The sequence below is a fragment of the Galeopterus variegatus genome, unplaced genomic scaffold (genome assembly GCF_000696425.1).
Source record: "Galeopterus variegatus unplaced genomic scaffold, G_variegatus-3.0.2 Scaffold3414, whole genome shotgun sequence".
NCBI classification, from domain to species: domain Eukaryota; kingdom Metazoa; phylum Chordata; class Mammalia; order Dermoptera; family Cynocephalidae; genus Galeopterus; species Galeopterus variegatus.
The window spans coordinates 87704-108350 of NW_007729525.1; the positions used below are offsets into that span (position 1 = coordinate 87704).

Genomic DNA, 20647 nt, shown 5'->3' on the forward strand with positions numbered 1-20647 from the left:
TTGGGGAGCAAGGAGGTCACAAAATGTACATAATTTCAGTTATATATATATTATCCCAAATTTTGCACAATAAACATATATCAGAAAAAGAATTTTTTTGAATTGTGTTCGGTGGACTGAATACACAAACGGACACGGCCAGTGTGACAGAACTCTGACCCACACCTCTGCAGTGACCAAGCCCGGAAGCCACGCCACAACCTCTACAGCAAGTTTTGACCGAAACAGTCGAGACTGGCTCAATGACTGCCTGCTTCCCTATTCTTTGCACCCTGCTCCTCCAATCTCAGAACCAAACAGAGAAAGCCAAATATGCTCTCCAAACCAATCACATAAAACATCCTGCTTCTTGTTAGCTCACTTGCAGCTTCCCCAGCCAACAGCTTTCGAACAGAGGCACCTGAAGCCTTCCCTTTTTTCCACTCTAAAGCTCTCCCACCCCCTGCCAGACTTTGAGTTTCTGCCAGATACAAGTGATGATGATTGATACCCCTTCTAGAGTAAGTTCTGAATAGTCTGTTTCTCATTTGGGTGATCTTCGTTTATCTCCACGTTTGAGTTATTGTTGCTGAGGCAGAAGGTATCTGCAAGGAACGTTTTATACTTAACAGAGAGCAGAATAAAAAATTCATATGGTAACGGTTCAACTCTGAAAAAAAAAAAAAAAATAGAAAAAAATAAGCACCCAAATACTGAGTATTTAAGTCTTAAGTACTTAGAAAATATTTTCTACTTTTCTGTATTTTTCCTCCTTTCTGCATAAACATGTAATCCTTTAAAAATTCATATACATATATTTTTTCCTTGGAAATTATAAATGACTTGATGAATGGTTTGGTACAACTTATATCACTTGCTAAGCAGTTTTTCTTTTATTGGGTGGCTGGCCAGTATGGGGAACTGAACCCTTGACCTTGATGTTACAACACCATGCTCTAACCAACTGAGCTAACCATCCAGCCTGGTAAGCAATTTTAAGATATACAATTATTCATGTTTACTCACAGAATAAAAAATATATTAATAAGTTTTATTTGTATCATCCCTGTTTTATCTAATGTTAGTGCTCTGGTTAAACATTTTGAATATATGGGCTGGCCCGTGGCTCACTCGGGAGAGTGTGGTGCTGATAACACCAAGGCCGCGGGTTGGTCCTATATAGGGATGGCCGGTTTGCTCACTGGCTGAGCGTGGTGCTGACAACACCAAGCCGGGGGTTGAGATCCCCTTACCAGTCATTAAAAAAAAAAAATTGGGGGCCGGCCCAGTGGCGCACTGGAGAGTGCGCCGCTTGGGAGCGTGGCAGCGCTCCCGCCGAGGGTTCGGATCCCATGTGGAGACTGGTTCCCGCTCACTGGCTTAGCGTGGTGCGGGGGCAACACCGAGGGTTGCGATCCCGTTACCGGTCAGTAAAAAAGACAAAAAAGGAAAAAAAAAAAAAATTTGAATATTATCCCAGGTTAAATGATTAATAAAGCATTGTACATTTTTGTAATTCTTTCATCATTTGAGGCTAGATTCCTCCTTTATATTCTTTGGCTTAATTGTTACATTGACAAACTTATACTTCTACATGGTATTTAAAATTTACCCAAATTCCACGTTATTTAAATCTAATTGAATGCAATCAATTTGAGACTTTGCACTGCCATATGTGTGAGATTCTTATGTATATCTTTACTAAGTTGCATTATGGTCAAGAACAGTCTTTTTGGTATGAATGCTTTGAAATTACTTCATGGCAGTTTGTGTAAATACTAGAAAGGAAACTCTCTGGCCTAATTTATGATTTTTATTTTTTTCCTGGATGTTGTTTTGCTGCATTTATTGAGACTGACATAGCAGTTGTAAACAAGGTAGAATCTTGGACAGCACTGTTATTTTTAAAACCAGCCATAAAATCTATAGAGGCAGAAAGTAGATTAGCAGTTGCCTGGAGCTGGGGGTGGGAACAGGGATTGGCTGCACATGGGCCTGAGGGGCCTTTGTAGGTTGATGGGAATATCCCAAAATTGCATTGTGGAGATGGTTGCACAACTCTGTAAATTTAGTAGAAATCACCGAATTGTAACTTTAGCAAATTTTACAGTAGGTAAATTATACCTCAATAAAGCTTCTAAATTAAAAGAAAAAAATAATAAAACAGCCATGGAGCTATATCTTTTAGTAGGAGCAAGAGTGGGCCCTATGGAGGGCAAACACTTGACACCCATGATCTGCCTCAGCTCCTACTGCAAAGAGAGAGGGTCCTTGTGGCTGAGCTCAAGAGTCTCCTACTAGTTACTTATGGTCCCACAGTGTGCTTCTTGAACCCAAGGGCTGATGGCTTGCTGTAGCCCAGGTCTGAGGACATACCTCCTGCACCCAGACCGCCTCCCTGCCCACTGAGACCTGCGGAAGTGGGGGCGTTCCCTGTTGCAGGTCTGCACAGACCCTGCCCAGCCTGCACCACCATGCTCTGAGTCCCCATCTAACCAGGTGGGTCTTGCACTCCCCAACCCCCATAGGAGAGTAAGTGCCCTCAACTTCTGGAATGTAGCCGGGGCCCACACCTGGCCTGGGGAGAAGCCACGAGGCCTAAGCAGTGGTCAAGAGCCACATTAAGGCACTGTACACAGTGTGGTTTACTTCTTTCAGGGATTTATTAAGGCATTGAGCACAGTGTGATTTTTAGCCAACTGAAATGAATACAAGGAAATATATCAGGACCTGAGGGATGTGCTTTTAAAGTTAATTGTGAGGATGATGAGCTGAGAGAGCACATAAAGTAACCTGTGTGTGCAACAGATGTCTTCTGCCTGTGTTCCTCAGTCAGGAGGCTCTCAGGCTCAAGGGCTCCTGAGAGCACCTCAGAGGTTCCATCACTTTGGTGCCCAACAAGCACATGACTCCCCTACCTGGTGCCAAATGGCAGGAAAGACCCGGTGTGGCCTGGCCACAGCATGGGCGCAGAGGCATGAGGCAAGCAGGGACAGATCTGAGAGCCTCTAACACTACGCAAGGGGTGGCCGGGCTCGAGGTGGGTTCCCACTGGGCAAAGAGGAAGATGGCAGCGATGAGCCTCCTCCTGGGCCCCAGGAGCAGCTGGTGCCAGGAGATGCAGGCCAGGGAATCCGTCTAAGGCAACTGTGTCTGCATCAGTCTTCTTTCCACTTACGACTTGCTGCTTCTGCGGGAGAACTGGAGGGGTGTGTCTTTAAAGAGAAAGCAGAAAGGGAGAAAAGATGAGAGGCCAGCCCCACTTCTGATGCCTCAGACAGAGATGTTCAGCTGCAGAGGTCAGCCCAAGACCCCAGGCTGCTCATGGTCACTAGAGGTGCTAAACTGTCTCTCCACTTTCTTTTGGTCCTTGATCTTGAGTCCAATGTCCACTCTCTTCTCAAAGAAGTTCACCAGCACGGACTCTGTCAGGATGGAGGCCAGAATCTGCTCAAAGGAGATGCACCAGTCGGTGTCCACGGTGCCCCCAACACGTGCAGTGGTCGTGGGGCTGCGGGCCTCCCCACCCACCAGCACTGTGTCGTCTGCGAGGTCCTCGCACTGCAGAGAGCCCGTGCTGACCACCGAGTATGAGGACATGGACATATCGTCTTTGGTTTCATCATCAGACAGCAGCTGGGAGGGTGAGCCCTGCCCCTCACCACTGCCCCCCTCAACCACCATCTGACTTTCCTGTGGCACTTTCCCAAGGTGGGTGTCTCCGCCGGCTTTGGCCTGGGGGTCCCCTGTAGCTGGTGGCTGAAGCTCCTGCACTGGATCCTGATGGGGTTCAGATGCTGGTGGCTCATCTTCTTTGGCACCATTGTGGTCCCCACTGTGGGCATCATCCCTGGGCTTCTTGCCTGTCTGGCCTGAAAACTTCTTCCCCACCTCGCCGATGCGGAGGAGCAGGCTGGCCACCGTGGCGATGGCATGGTACAAGTCCTGCTCCATGGGGTCTTCACTGAACATATTGTAAAGTGTCTTGCACAGCTCGATGAACTGCTCCTTTTAAGCAAAAAAAACAGAAAAAGAACAAGGATATGGTAAAAGGTGCCGACCACCCTTGTTAGCCAGAATGCCAACGCTGGCCATTCTAACTGTGCTGGGAGGTCTTCTAGTTAATCATCTCCACAACCTGTGCCTTATCATTCCCATTTCACAGATTAGAACAGTGAGGCTCAGAAGGGGAAAGTGACTTGACCAATGCCACACAGCCCTGTAAAAGGCTTTCTTTTCCAGCTGCTGTTCTTTCAGCATATGGTGAATGGCAGTTCTGACTGGGAGTCCCTGTTTCTACATCCATTCTGTTAGCAGAGAGAAATATCTCTATCATGACTTTCTAAACCCAGTCACTACAAGGACTTGTTCATTGTGTTGTGGAATCACCTTTGACTTTGTATATTTTTAATCAGGAGCAACTTCAGCTCTCTCCTTTTGTGAAGCTCTTTAGAGGGTGATGACAAGGTAAGTACAGTGTGGGTCAGCTGAGGAGGGCCTGGGGTGGGGAGGGAAGGTTCTAGGTCCTTAAAATGCACATTTGGGCCTCCTGGCCTGAGTGGGATGAAGCCTCATTCCACGGGGCACCCTGTACTTCAGGCCTGTGGGTGACAGAGCACTCAGATGGTAGGGTCCCCTTCTGGGCACAGCCAGGGCGGGGTCTGGCCCGAGGGCCGTGGAGGAGACGCTAACCCACATGTGCAGAGCTCCCAGGCAGGGCCTTGGAGGAAGCAGGAGCCTGGGAAGGCTTTCTTATCAGAGGTGGTGTGTGAGTCTCTGGCTATTGGAGGCCAGCCTTCCCCAGTGCTTCTCTGGTTCATGGATATTGATTTGACTTAAGCAAGTTGTCACCATGGAAACACCAATCTCTACAAGGCCCTGGAGGAGCTAGCCTCTCGTCTTTCTGGAATCATCACTGACTGTCATCCAGGACTAGCAGGCTCTAGAGGTAGGGAAGAGAATCCCCCTACAGAATAGTGCTGGAGCGTGGGTGGTGTGATCTGTGAGGTTAGGTCTCAGTCTTGGTCAGAATTTCTCCAGAAATGTTTGTTGTGGGCACTGGTAGAGCCTACCTGGTTCATCTTGGGAAGGTCCTTGATCGTCTCCTTTTGAGTCTCTTTCTCCTTGGCCCACATTCGAAGATAGTGCCGATAGTCTGGAGGGCTGCTTCCCTTCTCCTCTGCAAGTTGGGAGAAAAAGAGATTTAATCTCCATCTGTCATGTGAGAGAAAGAGAGCTGGGGGCTGGTAGCAGGGAGTAGCGGGGTTGGATGTTCTCTGGCCTGGAATTACCTGGGCCCTACTACAAAACACTCTAGCATGTGGGGAGATGGTGATGGGAAAACACCCCAGAACACTCAAGGGTCTCCCCTCAATTAGCTGAAGTTGGACCTTAGTTGATGACGATGCCCCACACCTGTCTTCCCCGAAATGGTGATAGAACAACATGAAGGCTGGGGAGAGGCTGGCACGAGAGGTAGAGTGCTGGTGGAACACCAAGAGGGGACAGGCCTGGGCTGCCGGGTAGTGGAGCCTCCCATGGCAGCTGAGGAGCCAGGCAGTTCACCTAGAGGCACGGCCCTTTATCAGGGCACACATTTGCAATCTCCCCAAGCTAGGGGGGCTCTCCTGCAGTGACTGGGGAGGGACCAGCAAGCAAGGGGCACCCAGACCCCAATGACCCTGCGATCTCTCACAACACTAGCAGAGAACATCCTGCACCTCCTCTTTTTTCTTGGACATCTTCATTTCCACTTCCGTCTCGCTCTTCCTGCGGTAGTGCTTCTAGACAATCGGAAAAAATAAAAAGAACATGGAGAAGATTCTTCCTCTGTTACGACTGCAAACCACTGAGGTCCTTGAGAGGTCTAGTCTGTGGTTCTGCAGAACCAGTCTGGGCGGGGTCCTGGCGTGGGCAGGTCCCCCACACTGCCCCTCTGGCCTGGCCTGGCCCTGGCCCTACAGCGCTGCAGCAAGGGAGGGCCTGGTCATTTCTTCACTTGGTTACATTAACATAAAATGCCACTGAACCCTCACTTCCTCTTTTTCAAAGGAATACAAGTCTTACCACACTGTTTTTTATTTATTTATTTATTTATTTATTTTTTGTCTTTTTGTCTTTTTTCGTGACCGGCAACGGATCGCAACCCTCAGTGTCGCGCCCGCACCGGACCGGGACTGGCAACGGGATTGCAACCCTCAGTGTTGCTCCCGCACCTCGCTCAGCCAGTGAGCAGCTGGTCTGTATGTGGGATCCGAACCCTCGGCGGGAGCGCCACCGCGCTTCCCAAGCGGCGCACTGTAGCAGTGCGCCACCGGGCCGGCCCTTTATTTTTATTTATTTATTTATTTTTGTCTTTTTCGTGACCGGTAAGGGGATCGCAACCCTTGGTGTGCTGTCGCCCACATCGCGCTCAGCCAGTGAGCGAACCAGCAGTCCTATATAGGATCCGAACCCATGGCGGGAGCGTCGCTGCACTCCCAGCGCCGCACTCTCCCAAGTGCGCCACGGGCTCGGCCCTTACCACACTGTTTTTTAAAATGAACCATGATGTGCATTATGGACAAGTCCAAGAACTAATAAATTCCATAGTTTCTGCTGAAAAAGGTCAAACCCAGGGAAGTCCTAATTACCAATTCCACCTGCGACTGCCATGTCAATTGATGAGGAATTTTACATACACAAGCCTGTGCTCAGCACTGTATTTCATAAACCACATTTGCTGAAGTCAGCACACACCATGCTGCTATGTGTGAACATGAACTTCAGGAGAAGCAGGCAGACCAGCTCTCCCAGGACTATTCCCTGGGGCAGTGTGGCATTGGTGGGCCCTCAGGTGGGGATGACATCCCAGCTCTGAACTACCCTCACCAGCTGTGTGGGTGGCAGTGAAGGGCACACTTCTTTGGGCTCAGGCATCTCACCCTGCTGCCTTGGAGTTATGTGAGGTCTGAGGACAGAGCTCTGTGCCATCAGGCCTGGCCTCTCCCAGAAGCACCTGGGACAAGCCTAAAGCATGTTTGATTTGCCCAGGTTCTAAGTATAACAGAAGGTGCACCTGCTTCTTCAGTCTGTATACATGAAATCAAGATCCTCAAATTCACGTAAGTCTTTAACACTGTCAACGGACTGCCATAGGTAACTTGATACACACTATTTTTTATCTTTTCTTTTGGGTCAGTTCTTTTTTTTTTGACCGGTAAGGGGATCACAGCCCTCGGCATGGTGCAGTCTGCACCACGCTCAGCTAGTGAGCGCACCGGCCATCCCTATATAATATCCGAACCCGCGGCCTTGGCGCTCCCAGCGCCGCACTCTCCCGAGTGAGCCACGGGGCCGGCCCTTGGGTCAGTTCTGACGTTGGTGTGTATTATCCCCCACCTAAAATCAGAGGGCAGAGTTGTGGTTTGGTGAACGTATTACACATCACCAGCTCAAAAGCCAGATCCCAGGATGCCCCCATCACCCTGGATCAGATGCTCCCAATGGGCTTTAAACGTGATTTTTCCTTAACGAAAAAATTAGGTGGAACATGAAGATATTTTCCAAGGAAAGCATCTACCATTCGCTCCAGGCTCCACTCATCCATGTTGTGTCTGTTTCCCACGGTTGCAATGATAGCATTTTGCATTTCTTTCCTATGAACGTGATGACAGAATACTTTTTGCATGTGGCTGCAGAGGTGACACCCTGGCCTGCTGGATGCCCAATATGCTGTGAATCCTCAGTGACTAACATGGAGGCTGCCCCCCTCCTTCACCTGTACAGAAGAGTGGTTTGGTTCTGGGTCCTTCTCACAACGTATGAAGTCCTGGAGGGGTCCCTGAGACAAAGAGCTTTCAGGCTTCCTGACTGTGCAGGGCAGTGTTAGCAAGGAGAAGCCCAGAGGCAAAGGGGGTGCCACTGCCCTCCAAGGACTGACCTTGAGCCTCCCAGGGCAGGAAAAGATCCAGTTCTGAGGCCAGAGGAGATGCTGGAAGGGATAGCAGAGGAGGAGTGGAAGACAGAGTAAGGAGAAGCCAAGGTCCAGGAATACAGAGACACAAGAGAAACAGGAGTGAGAACATTCATGGGGACCGACCCAGCCCCAGGAAACATGGGCAGGGCTCAGCCCGAGGCCCCTCCCAGGGAGCACCCCAATACAGCATGCTCCCTGAGCCCAGGGGGGCTGCTGGGCACCTGCCTGGGCCCCACTGGAAGACTGAAGTGGCTGTAGGCCAGGGCTGGGAGCGTCAGGCATCCCAGAGGCACTCACCTTCAGAGGAGCTGTCCTCCGTGAAATAATGGGTGGCCTCCAGGGCTGACTCAGCTTCCTCCGGGGTCAGAGCTGTGCTCATAAAGAAGGAAAAAGCGAGGGCAGGAGAAAACAGTATGATTTGCACTCCAAGCAAACCTCCTCTGAGTTCTGGACAAAGGCTTTGCTTTCCTCACCCAGGATACCTGACCAGACCCAGTGCCCACCTGTCATACATGTGGTAGTGGTTTTAATGGTGATTAGTTCTTGTTGTTACTTTCTTGACTTTTACATTGGGAGTACAGTGACTCCTTCCACCCCGACGGTGATTGGTTCAGGGGATCCTTTTGGGGTGTTTTATACTCCTAGAGGCACATGGGCAGAGACCGGCCACACACAAGCAACTTGCTGTTTTCACTTTTTATATCTTGGAGTCTGTTCCAGATCAGTACATCCTGGCCTGCCTCACTCTTTGTATTTGCTGGTAGAGACTAAGCCATACTCGGGGTTATGGATTCACATGGTTCTGTGATTGTGGGGTGGGGTGTTCATTCTCCCTGTTGTATGGATGGGGATGCAGTGAGGGGTTTAACAGTGCATGGCACAGGGGAGGTGGTGCGGTGTGGGCCACAGTCCACCAGAGTGCAAGTGCCCTATGTCCTGGACGAGGCAGGGCATGCCGGTGTAGCTCAGGAGTGGGGGCAGGAAGGGGGCAGCCCTCATCCAGAGGATCCAGACCCAGTGGGGTCTGTCCAGCCCATGACTCTTCAAAGGCAGTACCAACCTTCCCCCGAGGAGTCCCACAGGCAACTGCTCCTCATGGCTTTAAAGGGAAAAGTGAGTCACAGGTGAGCACACCTATGTCAGGGGCCTTTCAGCTCTGGCAGCACGGAGCCATCACCTGGGGAGCTTTACAAACTACAGGTCTGGGCCCCACCCCAGGCAACTAAGTGAGACTCTCCAGGGCTGAAGCCCAGCCCCAGTATTCTAGAAATCACTCAGAGCCGATTCTAAGGGCAGCTGCTGTTGCGAACAGCAGTGTGGACCTGGGTCAGCTCCACCACCAGAGCAGAGCATCCTGGACTGTTATTTTCACCTGCCCAAGTCTCAGTTTCTTGTGATAAGGAGCCAGGTACCCAGCAACTGAAGCTCTGGCCTGGCTTCTGTGAGCCCTTCCCCGGCTCAGAACAGATGCCTGCAGTAGATGGCTCCTCCACTCAGGTCCCATCGGGCTCCAGCACCACTTAGGCCAGAGAGAGGTAACCCCTCCTCAGCCCATGTGACAGGATTCCCCAGAGGCCTCAGCAGTGCCCACAGGCTGACCCTCTGGGAATAAATAGGAATCTCTGAAAGACTTAAAGACAAACTAATGAATGCAAGGAGTCTTGGTATCAAACTTGGATCTCCACTCGAGCACCCCTCATGGTTTTGGGGTTGATGCGAGTGCTGCCCCCACTGATGTCTGGGCACTGACAGGACGCTCCACCACATCCTCCCACCTCATGGTGCTGCTCTTAGACCACGACCAGACTGGGCTCAGCCCCAGTGCTCCAGGATGCTTCCCTCTGCCCCACTGGGACAAGGGAGCCTCTACCATGCTGAGCCCCCCATGCTGCCTCAAGGCCCCACAGTCCCACAGAGCTCTGTGCCTGCACCTCGGGGCACTGCATCCTGAAGTCTGGACACGTGAGAGGCCCCACTGGGGAGTGGGTGGGGGAGGACCTCACCTGGCGGAAGGTGCAGTTTGTAGAGTACCTTGAGCTTCTCTGTCAGGTCCCCGTGGTACATCCCACCTGTGGAGGAAGGCAAGAGGGCTCCTGTGGGTTCTAGTGGGGACCCTGTTCATGGCCTGAGCCAGACTGACTCCTTCCTGGAGAGATCACCGGGAGCTTTCCTGAGGCCTGTAGACGCTGCCTCCAGCAGCCTGGACTGAGGGAGGGAGGGAGGGTGGGGAGGGCTCCCACTGGACCCAGACGTGTCTCTAGTGGGTAAATTGCTCTTCCCTTATCAAGGGCCAAGGACTCAAGGCTCTGCTTGCTGGAATAGGGACAACTGGCTGGGCTGGCATTTGGAGAGCTTCTTGAGAAAGGGTGAGGGAGAGTCAGGCCCCTGGTAGACTCTGGAGGCACTCACTCATCCCTGTCACGAATTCCTTGAAGTTGATCAGCGAGTCCTTGTTTTTGTCCAGGAGCCGGAACATGCGCCCTGCCAGCACAGGCATGTGGGAGCCGCAGGCCCAGGGTGTCAGGCTGGCAAAAAGTTCCCGGAACTGGCTCACATCGATCCGGTACTGCTCCAGGTAGGGCAGGCTGGGGTCCCGACGGACGGCTGCCGTGCGGCTGTTTCCCCAGTACTGACTCGCCAGGTGCTTGGCCTGGGGGGACACAGTCTGGTGAGAAGGCCTGGCTTCTTGGGCCCTGGGCTATTTGGATCCCTAAGCTGGCCAATGCATCCACCCTCCTCCTCCTCCATCCATCTGCAGAGCCTTGGGGTGGTGAGCACTGGGCCAGGCACTTCTGTATCTCACAGAACCTCCCACGTTGGTACTGTCAGCCCATTAACAGACAGGGGAGCCGAGACAGAGCTCTCAGGTGAGGGGCAGACATGGCTCGACTGCTGTGACTCTCAGGCCACCTAGGGATCTGAACCAGAGACAGCTGGAAGGGCAGCAAGAACAGAAAGGCAGTGACTGTGTTGTTTTACCTTCTCTTTGGTACTCTTTTCTGCTTCTTTTGTTAACAGCACCTGAAATTTTCTTGGTAAACCCTTCCTGTCCCACCCTCGGGCCATGGGGTTAAAGGGTTGTGATCAACCCCATCATTAGCAGGGGTGGGGCAGGCACATGATTTGAGTCATTCAAATGATCAACTCTGGGTTTTTTTGTTAAAAACACTTGGAAAGAAAAACTCTTTCCACTGGGGTTACTGAGAGGTCAGGATAACCCTGGAGCTGCTGAGGACAGTCCTGCCACTCTGTAGGAAGAGCTGTCCAGAGGACATCAGAATTGGGGAAGCATGACAGAATGTCTGAGCACCTAGACTCAGCCATGCCTGACGCTTCACCTCCCTAGACTTTTCAGTTATATGAGCCAATGCATTCCCTCTCCTATGTAAGCTGACGTGAATGAATTTTCTGCCACTCAAAAGAGTGTCCTGGCCAAACTCAGGAGGATTAAATTCTACAACATGAGATTCATGGTAACTACATGAGGATGCTTTTAAATCTATTTCTCGGCTGGTTAGCTCAGTTGGTTAGAATGTGGTGCTGATAACACCAACATCCAGGGTTTGATACCTGTACCAGCCAGCAGTCAAAAAACAAAACACACACACACACACTCACACACATCCCTGTACCAGCTAGCCTCAAAAACCAAACCAAAACAAAATAAAACTCCTTTGTGAGGATGCAGTTAGGGACTAGGATGGGGTACTGGTCCTGCCTTTGCTCTTGGCTGTCACCTTAAACACCACATAAAGGTCCTCCAGCTCTTCAATTGAGAAACCAATGTCCACTGGTATGGCTCGGACCTAGAAGGCAAGAAAAACAGGCTGTACTGATGGATTCTCAAGTTCTTGCTATGGCAGAAACAAGACGCTTGCTCTTTGAGAGAATCCCCACATGGAAAAGGGCAAAGGCAGGAACTGTCTGGTGTCGCTAGCTGCTCAAGCACGTGAAGGCAGTGCATTCAGGAAAGAGGGCGCAGCCACACACTCATCCCTTGCCACCCACCCTCCCTGTCAGCCCAGACTCTCCGAGTTCCTTCCTGGGGTGGGTGCCGTGTGAGCCTTTCTCTCAAGAGACACAGGGTGAGAGATGGTCATTTAGCTCCTGTCATCTAGATCCCTGCAAAGATCCTGATGCTGGCTCTTTGGAAGGGGTCCTAGAACTTGCCAGTCAGTTCTCTCTCTCTCTTTTTTTTTTTAAAGATGACCAGTAAGGGGATCTTAACCCTTGACTTGGTGTTGTCAGCACCACACTCTCCTGAGTGAACTGGCCATCCCTATATAGGGATCCGAACCCACGGCCTTCGTGTTATCAGCACCACACTCTCCCAAGTGAGCCACGGGCCGGCCCCATCAGTTCTCTTTTTACTTCAATTAGCTGGAGTGGGTCAGTTTCTGCTGCTTGTACTGGCCATCCCTATATAGGGATCCGAACCCACGGCCTTCGTGTTATCAGCACCACACTCTCCCAAGTGAGCCACGGGCCGGCCCCATCAGTTCTCTTTTTACTTCAATTAGCTGGAGTGGGTCAGTTTCTGCTGCTTGTGACCAAAGGGCCCTCACAGTCCCCTACAGGCCTGGAGAGGAGGGCTGGGAATATGGGGACAAAAAAGTCCCTGCGTTTGTGGGGCAGAGACCATGAGCAGGTCCTGCAGCATGGGGTGGCAGGGATGGCCTGACCCTTGCAGAGACAAGAACGACAAAGGATTGTGGCAGAAGCACAGTGTGCAGGGCAGGCAGAGGGTGGCCTTGTGTGGCTACCAGGGGCAGGGCAAGGAACAAGTGTCAAAGCAGGCAGGGAGGGCTCAGCCCAGAGGGTGCTCAGCCTTCAGGGTACAGAGTGCCAATGAAGCTTCCCACTGTGCGCCTTGAGTAGAAAAAGTGACCGGGACCTCTCCTCACTTCCCCAAATTTGCACCTACACTTTTGGATTCCAGTACCACACACGAACAGCACACAGGCAGCACAAGGAACAGGGACATGGGGAGCTCTGCACCTGCCCTGTTCCCAGGAGAGGTCTGGAGTCTAAACAGCAGGAGCAGCCCACCTGGTCCAGTGTTGCAGCCCCACTGCCGCCCGGGGTCACCACACTCAGCCCCCTGCCCCACTGGCAACCTACCACGCTCCTCTTGGCCGTGTCCTCCAAGGACTGGATCACTTTGAGCCTCTGTTTAAATCGCATCTGTTCGATGTCATCTGCCCTCAGGCTGCTGAATTTCTACAGGACAGAGGTGATTCAGTGAGATCAGGCGCAACCAGAGCTGAGGCCACCACCCACGCTCAGTTGCCCACACCACATGGCCAGATGCAGTGGCCTGGCCAAAGGAGCCCGCTGAGTGCTGACCTCGTAGGACATTTTCAGGAGGTCAAAGATGTCCACCTCCTCAGGAGGGTCATCTCCACTGGTCAGCAAGGCATGGAGGTGTGGAATAGGAGGAGAAACACTCTGCTTATTGACCACATTATCCAGGTATCTGTAAAGATTAAAGGACAAGAGTCTAGACCTCCCATAGGCAACAGGAATGTCTCGCCCACACGAAAGTGATGTGGAGTGACCTAATTTGTGTGTAGACTCCTAATTAAGGAGCGTGCTGAGGACTGGAATCCCTCTGGCAGGGTAGAAATGTGCCCTGGCAGCTGCCCTGGCAAGTTGGGGAGCTTCCCTCAAGATAGTGGAGAAAAAACCTTGCCCCTCAAATGAGGACTGAGCACTAACTCAGAGGACACCAGGCTGTCTTCTGGAGGGGCCCACGGACAGGAACCCCTTATAAGTCCAGACCCTACTATACCAGGGGAAAGCTTTGTCCAAGTTGGAGGAACAATGTCCCTTCTCCCTCAGGTGGGTCACTGGGGACATGGGACTCCCTGCCCTGGCCAGGAAGAATCAGGGTCCAAAGGATTGAGTGCCAGGAATGAGTTAGGGAGGAGGCCTGCTGTGGCGGTGTCTGCCAGGCCCAGGGAATCTGGCCTATCCAGGGATACAGCCCTGGGGACAGGGCCCTACGATGGCCAGCCTGCAGAGCCCAGCCAAGGCTCCACACCCTCCAAGGCTCTCTGGGTTGAGCCTGATACTTAGGCGGGAGAGGATGGCTGGGGTCTTCCCAGCCACTGGCCCTGGTCCCATCCCCCCCAGATGGACCCTGTCTCCTGAGGAGAGACCCGATCTGACTGTTATAGGAGATGGGCATGAAAACCAGTTACTGACTCTGGTTAGGGGCTGAGTGTCCTGGCATCAGTGTGGACCAGGAACCAATACAGCCTGGAGCAGGGAAGCAACAATCCTGCTTGGTCTGCAGGGTCCCAGTCAGCACCTAGGCAGGCAAGCGGCAGTGTCCCAGGCTGTCCCTGGTGGCTGTGAGGGGTCCAGGCTGGGCCAATACACCTATGTAAGCTGGCAGGACCATCCAGAGCTTAGGGCATGGGCCAGAGTGAGGCCAAAAAAGCTTGAAGGCCAGGCTGAGGGACTTAGACAGCATCTTTATACAGAGGACCAACAGTGGCACAGGGAGTTCCCCATGTCCCAGGCGAGGGATAGGGTCACATCTGATCAGAGTCCTGTGGGATGCTGGTAGGTGAGAGACCAGAGCAGAAAAAACCACAATGAAGCAGGCATGGGCCCAGGGGAGAGTATCGTAGGCCTGTGCTGAGGTAATAGGGAAGGAGGGAGGAAGGGAATGGGTTGCATCACAGAGGGAATCTGCGAGGGATGGGATGTGGGGACTGGGGGAGGAGGAGGACACCAGGATGACTTTGGGCCTTTAGTGTGACTGGCTGGGTGTCAGCTCATTCAGCTGCTACAGCAAGCCCTGCTCTGTCTAGGGGATGGGGAGGTTGCGATGCTGCTGAGCTGGGAAGGCACGACTAGGACTGCTTTGTGAAAACTAGGGAGCCTGCCCTCGCCAGAGGTGGGAAGCCCTGATGTGCTAGCCGTCTCCTGACCACCCACAGGTGTTGTCATCGTCTAGGTCTTGGCTCTGGGTCGCCCCCCACCAGAAAGTGTCCCCAACCACACATCTGAGCGGCGGCCCTCCAGCCCAGAGCACTACCCATGTTTTCTTTTCTCCCAGCACTTATCGCTATCTGAGCACTAGAAAGGAAGCTCTCTCCTGCCCCTAGAGCATCCCCGGGTCTAGCTGAGACCTGGCACTTGGTGGGCTCAGTCACCAAATGCTGACTGAGTAGTGCCTAGGGCTAGTGAGGGGCAGGGTTCTGCCACCAGCTCCTGGCCACTGGAGGGGCCCAGCACGTTCACCTGCCCAGGACGGTCATGGCCTCGCCCTCATCACTGCAGCTCAGCAGCTGCTCCATGTTGGCGTCCAGGACGGCCAAGGCCACCTGCAAGATCACCTTGATGCCCTCATAGAAGAAGCAGTCAACAATGACAACGGCACTCTCGAAGGGCATGACACTGAGGAAGAGGGTCAGGAACCAGGACAGCGAGATGCTGGAGATTACTCCCAGGTCCTGCATCTTCTCCGAGAGCTGGGGCAGGAAGTCCCTTGTGAGCTCTTCGAAGATGCCTTGGTCCACCAGGGCTCCTATGGAGAGGATGAAGATGGCTGAGTTCACCCCATGGCTTCAGGAGGGCTCTTGTGTGCAACCTCTTGGTCTGAGCCACAGGAAGCCCACCCACCCCTGCCCACCCCTAGCCCTGCCAGTTCCGCTTATAGTGAGAGCTGAATGGGGAAGAAAACAAGAAAGAAAAAAGACCCCTGGAAGTACTTTTCCTACAGCTTCCAACCCACTGTATGAAAAGGACTATTTCTTCCACTATGCTTGGATTTCTTTTGGGGAAATACTAATTGCTCCCTAAACACATCAGAAGTAAACAGTGGCCTCAGTGACTTCTGTGTCCTATCCTGAGGCTTGTGACCAGATGCGACTCTGAAGGACCCCAACAGTGGTAATTCCAAAATTCAAACAGTAGGGGAAGGACATCTTAGAATGACAGACTTAAAAATACATGTAATTAAATACATTTGTAAGTTCATTTCCCTTCAATAACAAATTTATTGGACGTGAATTCATAACAGTTGAAGTTTGGCAACAGGTACGAGTGGCACACCATACTCTCTAGTTTTGATGCTTAAAGTCTTCCATACTAAAAAAGTTAAAGAGAAGTTAGATAAATGGGAACTTAGTCCTCAGGCAGACTTTCAAAAGCCCATGAAGGTGTAGTATCCTCTAACTGTCAGTGCCAGCAACTCCTAAGGAACCCACACAGTCTGGGCAGGGGTCTGGGCTGTGGAGGCCGATGGCTGGGGGTCTGCGTTTGGCCTTCACTTTCTAGCTGTCTGACTACTTCTTGGTTTCCTAATCTGTCAGGTGGGAACCGTGTCTGGATGCAGCCTGAAGGATGGCTGTAAGGCCTGCAAGAGCTCAGATGTGGCAACCGCATGGTGTGGAGGCTGGCCCAGGGGAGGGCTGCCACCGCCACGGAGAGCCCCGCGAGCCACTCACCCACCACCCTGGTGTTGTAGTAGTCAGGCAGCATACGCTCGCAGAGGGCCACCAGGAGCCAGAAGGCTTCCTCCTCGCTGCCATAGAGCAGGAGCACTGAGGTCACGATGTTCATCGCCTGCCAGGCACAGAGACAGCGAGGGAGGAGGCTCATGCTGCTGGCCCCCAAGTAAAACCGTCCCTTCCCCCACAAGGAGCCTGCCCCAGCCTCCTTCTACAAGCAATTTTGCCCCTTCAGGAGGGTCCAGCATCTGGCAATGAGAAACTGTCCCAGCCCAACTCTGGGAAATTTGCCAAAAGGCAATTTGCAGGAAATCAATTTGACAGAAACAGTCAGCCAACTCCTTCAAACTGGGTCAGAAGGCACCGGGAAAACAGAGAAGGCAGACATTAGCATATAGCACTTGCTTGGAGTGGTGTCTGGTATCAGAGGTAGGACACAGGGCCAAGCTGACGTGTAAGTGAGCTGCATGGCCAGAGCCCCACACTGAGGCAATGGCCACTCGACTGCAGTAAAACTGGGCCTGCACACAGCCTTAGCTGATAAAAAGACTTTTGAGAAGAAGCTTCAAAATTGGAAAATTATTTTAAAAAGTTATTTCAAGCCAGCACCCTGGCCTTCCACGAATTGGTAATATGTCATGCAGAATACCGGTCCTGCAGCAAGTGAGTTTGGGGGAGCTGGCTTCCCTGAAATCTGGACACAAAAGGGAAACAGCAAGCCACTTCCAGGAACATGCCCACTAGATTTGAAATCAAAAGCTGACATAAATGCAAATCAAAACTACAATGAGATACCCTCTCACACCCATCACTATAATGAAACAACTGAATATAAAAAGTGTTGGTGAGGATATGGAGAAATTGGAACCTTCGTAAATTTCTAGTGGGAATATAAAGTGGAGCAGAAGCTGTGGAGGAAGAATGGAGGTTCCTCGAAAAGTTAAACAGAACTACCACATGACTCAGCAACCCCATTTCTAGGTATATACCTAAAAGAATTGAAGGCAGAAACTCAAAACAGATATTTGTGCATCCATGTTCACAAGAGCATTATTCACAATAGCCAAAATGTGGAAGCAACCCAGTATCCATCAATGGATGAATGGATAAACAAAGTGTGGTATATCCATACACTGGAATATTATTCATCCTTAAAAAAGGAAATTCTGACATATGCTACAACATGGATGGAACCTGAGGACATTATGCTAAGTGTAAACCAGTCACAAAAGTACAAATACTGTGTGATTCTACTTATATGAGGTACCTAGAATAGTCAAACTCATAGCAACAGAAAGTAGATGGTGGTTGCCAAGGGCTGGGGGAGGGGGAATAGGGAATTAGTGTTTAATGGGTACAGAGTTTCAGTTTGGGAAGATGAAAAAGTTCTGGAGATGGATGCTGGTGATGGTTATACAACAATGTGATCGTACTTAATGCTACTGAACTGTATACTTTAAAAGTGTTAAAATGGTACATTTTATGTTGTACCACATACACAAAATGATGTATCACACACACACACACAAATCAAAGCTGCCAAGACCCAGACCAGAAACACATAGAAGACAACTTAATATATGGCATGGGGATAAGATGAGCAATTAATATTGTTTTAAATTTATGTCTTTTTTTGCAGTCAGGCTCCTTCCTGGGGGAATGGGGCAGGGTCACAGGTGCATGAGGCCACCACACTGGCCTGGGGCCATGGCGACCTGCTCCTGTGAGCCTCTGGACCTCTGCTAAGCCCCTTTACCTGGCAGTAGCCGATGGTGGGGTTTCGGAAAGCATAGGCAGTCAGCACCCGCCGGAGTGCAGCAATCCCGAGCTCGTTCTGGAAGGCGGGGTGCTCAGGCATTGAGCGATGGAGGTCTCGTTCAATCTCCTCCGTGGCCAGGCTGTACTTCCCTATGGACTTCTCCACCAGCTCAGCATAGTAGCCGGGGTGAGTTACCATCTCATTCCAGGCCCCTGGGGAGACACAGGTGGCAGCTGTCTCTCTCCTCCTCCCACTACTTTGAAGGCAACAACAGGGTGGGTTGGAGACATCAATGCCCCACAGAGAAGAGGCTTCACGGGGGCCTGCTTGTCTCCCACTGCAGGCAGGAAGGTGACGCCAGTTGACAGAGTGCCAGCCCCCTGGTATCTGCTCCTCAGGATGCTCCTCCTGGCTTGGGCCCCTGCACATAGCTGAGAGCCTGACTGCCCTCCAGCCTGGCCCACCTCGGGAGGCTGGCCTGAAGCCCAGACGAGCTCACACGAGGAGAGTTCTGGAGGCTGTGACTGTCCATGCCAAGGCTGGGGGCAGCTGGACTGCACTCACCAGAGAAGAGAAGCCACAGCTCTCCTCGGAGGCTCTCAGGGATGCCCTTCAGGACCAGCTCCCGGGTTTTGGCTGTGCGGTACATGCACATGCCACGTCCGTACTCGAAGAAGTGGATGTTCCATGACTCCTCTTTCATCTTCTCCTTGGCCTGAGAGAAAAGCAAACCAGGGAATTTGGGGGTTGAAGCATGTCTCTGAGTGCTGAGGCCTAGGTGACAAAGCCCTCCTCCTCTTCTTCTCTGAGCCACATTGAAAGCCTGCTATGTAAATTATCTAGAAGGAGATGGCCAGCAAGCTTAGATTTCAGAATGATTACTGGTAAAGACGCAGGAAAGCCCAGGCTGGGCTAAGGCGTCAGGAAGATGAGCTACTCAGCAGCAGGTGAGCCCTTCCCTTCAGAGGCCTAGAGCCCCATGGTGAAGAGCACCCACTGGGCAGATGGGGGGTTATCCCCAGAGACCGCGTGGTCCATGTCACACTGGTCTTCAGTCATCCCAAGGAGGCACGAGGGACTGAGCCAGCCATGGAGGCACAAACCAGAGGCTGAAGTGCCAGCGCTGACGCTTACCCCCTTTGCTCCGAGATCCTCCATGGATGGGTCTCTCTGGAAGAGTTTGAGCAGGCCCTGAGAAGCGGTTGGTACTTCCTGTGCACAGAAGCTCTGGTGGCTGCTGAGGGGAGAGGACGGGCTGGTGGGCTGTTCCAACACCTCCTGAGGAGCTGGGGAAGACTAGAAAATAAAACAGGGAGGGGAAAGCACCTAACAACAGAGCTGCTGACCAGGCCTCTGATGTGCATGTCAATCCACAGAGTTGGACAAATGAGGGAAGGGTTGTGGGGGGTGGGCAGTGCACATGGAAAGAAGAACCTGGTTTGGCTGTGCAGGAGGCTGTGGCTTCCTCTGTGGCTACATGGACACCTACGCTTGTCCTCCCTGTAACCAAACCCACCTACACTGCTGAGTCAAAGTGTCTCATGGGGGAAATGAGTTCTGGGGTCATCTCTCAGTGAGGCCAGAGCAAAGGAGAGGAGAAACCTGCTGAGGAAACAGCCCCTGGTGCTCCCTGGCCTCTTCCTGAACTCATGCGTCCTATTAAATTAACTAAGCAGGAGGCCATCAGCCTGAGGCTGTCTCCATCCTTTGAGTTCCCACGTAATCTTACCAGTATCTCTCGTAAGGAGTAGCTGGGTTTCAGCCAATCACAAACAGCTGAGCTTTAGCCAGTCACAGGCAGCCAACTGATCAGACCTTGCCCAAATAAGGCAGACACCTAGCTGTAGCCAGTCAGGTGAGTCCTCTACTCTGTTTCCCTATTCAGACTATAAACGCTTGCTGCTGGGTAGAGCTCTCTGAACCTCTTCTGACTCTGAGTGCTGCCCAAGTCATGAATTATTCTTTGCTCCTAAACTCTCATAAATTTGTCTACAGCTTCTCTCTTAAAAAAATTTTCTTTCCTTTTTTTTTTTTGGCAGCTGGCCAGTATGGGGATCTGAACCCTTGACCTTGGTATTATCAACACTGCACTCTAACCAACTGAGCCAACTGGCCAGCCTACAGGTTCTTTTAACAGTTCCCTGTGGGGTGTGGTTGTCAGTGCTGGGCAGCTCAGATCCATCATACTGTGGTCTGCTCCCTGCTCCCTGGGCACTTTCCCTGTTCTAGCCTTTGGGGTGCACAGATCCTGTGAAAGCTCTGTAGAGGACAGCTGCTGTTGGTACTCACCCTGTGCCCACCACCCTCTGATTGTCCTCAGGTCTGGTACTATAGTAGTGCCAACCCCACTGGCACTGGGGGTGACCAGGGCTCAGACTTGGCCCATCTGAACACCATGTACCCTGGCCATAGTAACCAGCTCAGGTGTGGACACTGAGCCATACCCATTGGGACTGCTGGGAGACAGCACACAAGCAGGCCCACAGA

At 51.8% G+C, this 20647-nt stretch overlaps 1 protein-coding gene across 3 annotated transcripts in view; it reads right to left on the reverse strand.

Moving 5' to 3' along the window:
• Nucleotides 1-2781: 2781 nt before the first annotated feature.
• The window catches only part of TBC1D9B (TBC1 domain family, member 9B (with GRAM domain)), a 46510-nt gene continuing 28644 nt past the window's right edge, over nucleotides 2782-20647 (reverse strand). The window contains exons 7-21 of one of the 3 annotated variants that reach the window (XM_008584975.1): nucleotides 19295-19456; nucleotides 18725-18875; nucleotides 18158-18372; nucleotides 16399-16516; nucleotides 15191-15476; nucleotides 13283-13412; nucleotides 13058-13156; nucleotides 11674-11742; nucleotides 10346-10586; nucleotides 9940-10005; nucleotides 8234-8305; nucleotides 7901-7951; nucleotides 5700-5762; nucleotides 5052-5158; nucleotides 2782-3987 (exon numbers count right to left, since the gene is read on the reverse strand). In XM_008584975.1, the coding sequence (XP_008583197.1) occupies nucleotides 3280-3987; nucleotides 5052-5158; nucleotides 5700-5762; nucleotides 7901-7951; nucleotides 8234-8305; nucleotides 9940-10005; nucleotides 10346-10586; nucleotides 11674-11742; nucleotides 13058-13156; nucleotides 13283-13412; nucleotides 15191-15476; nucleotides 16399-16516; nucleotides 18158-18372; nucleotides 18725-18875; nucleotides 19295-19456 (2538 nt within the window). In that variant the 3' untranslated portion in view covers nucleotides 2782-3279. Of the gene's footprint in view, nucleotides 3988-5051; nucleotides 5159-5674; nucleotides 5763-7900; nucleotides 7952-8233; nucleotides 8306-9939; nucleotides 10006-10345; nucleotides 10587-11673; nucleotides 11743-13057; nucleotides 13157-13282; nucleotides 13413-15190; nucleotides 15477-16398; nucleotides 16517-18157; nucleotides 18373-18724; nucleotides 18876-19294; nucleotides 19457-20647 lie in introns of all 3 variants that reach the window. The other 2 variants (XM_008584977.1, XM_008584976.1) reach the window with 2 other exon arrangements.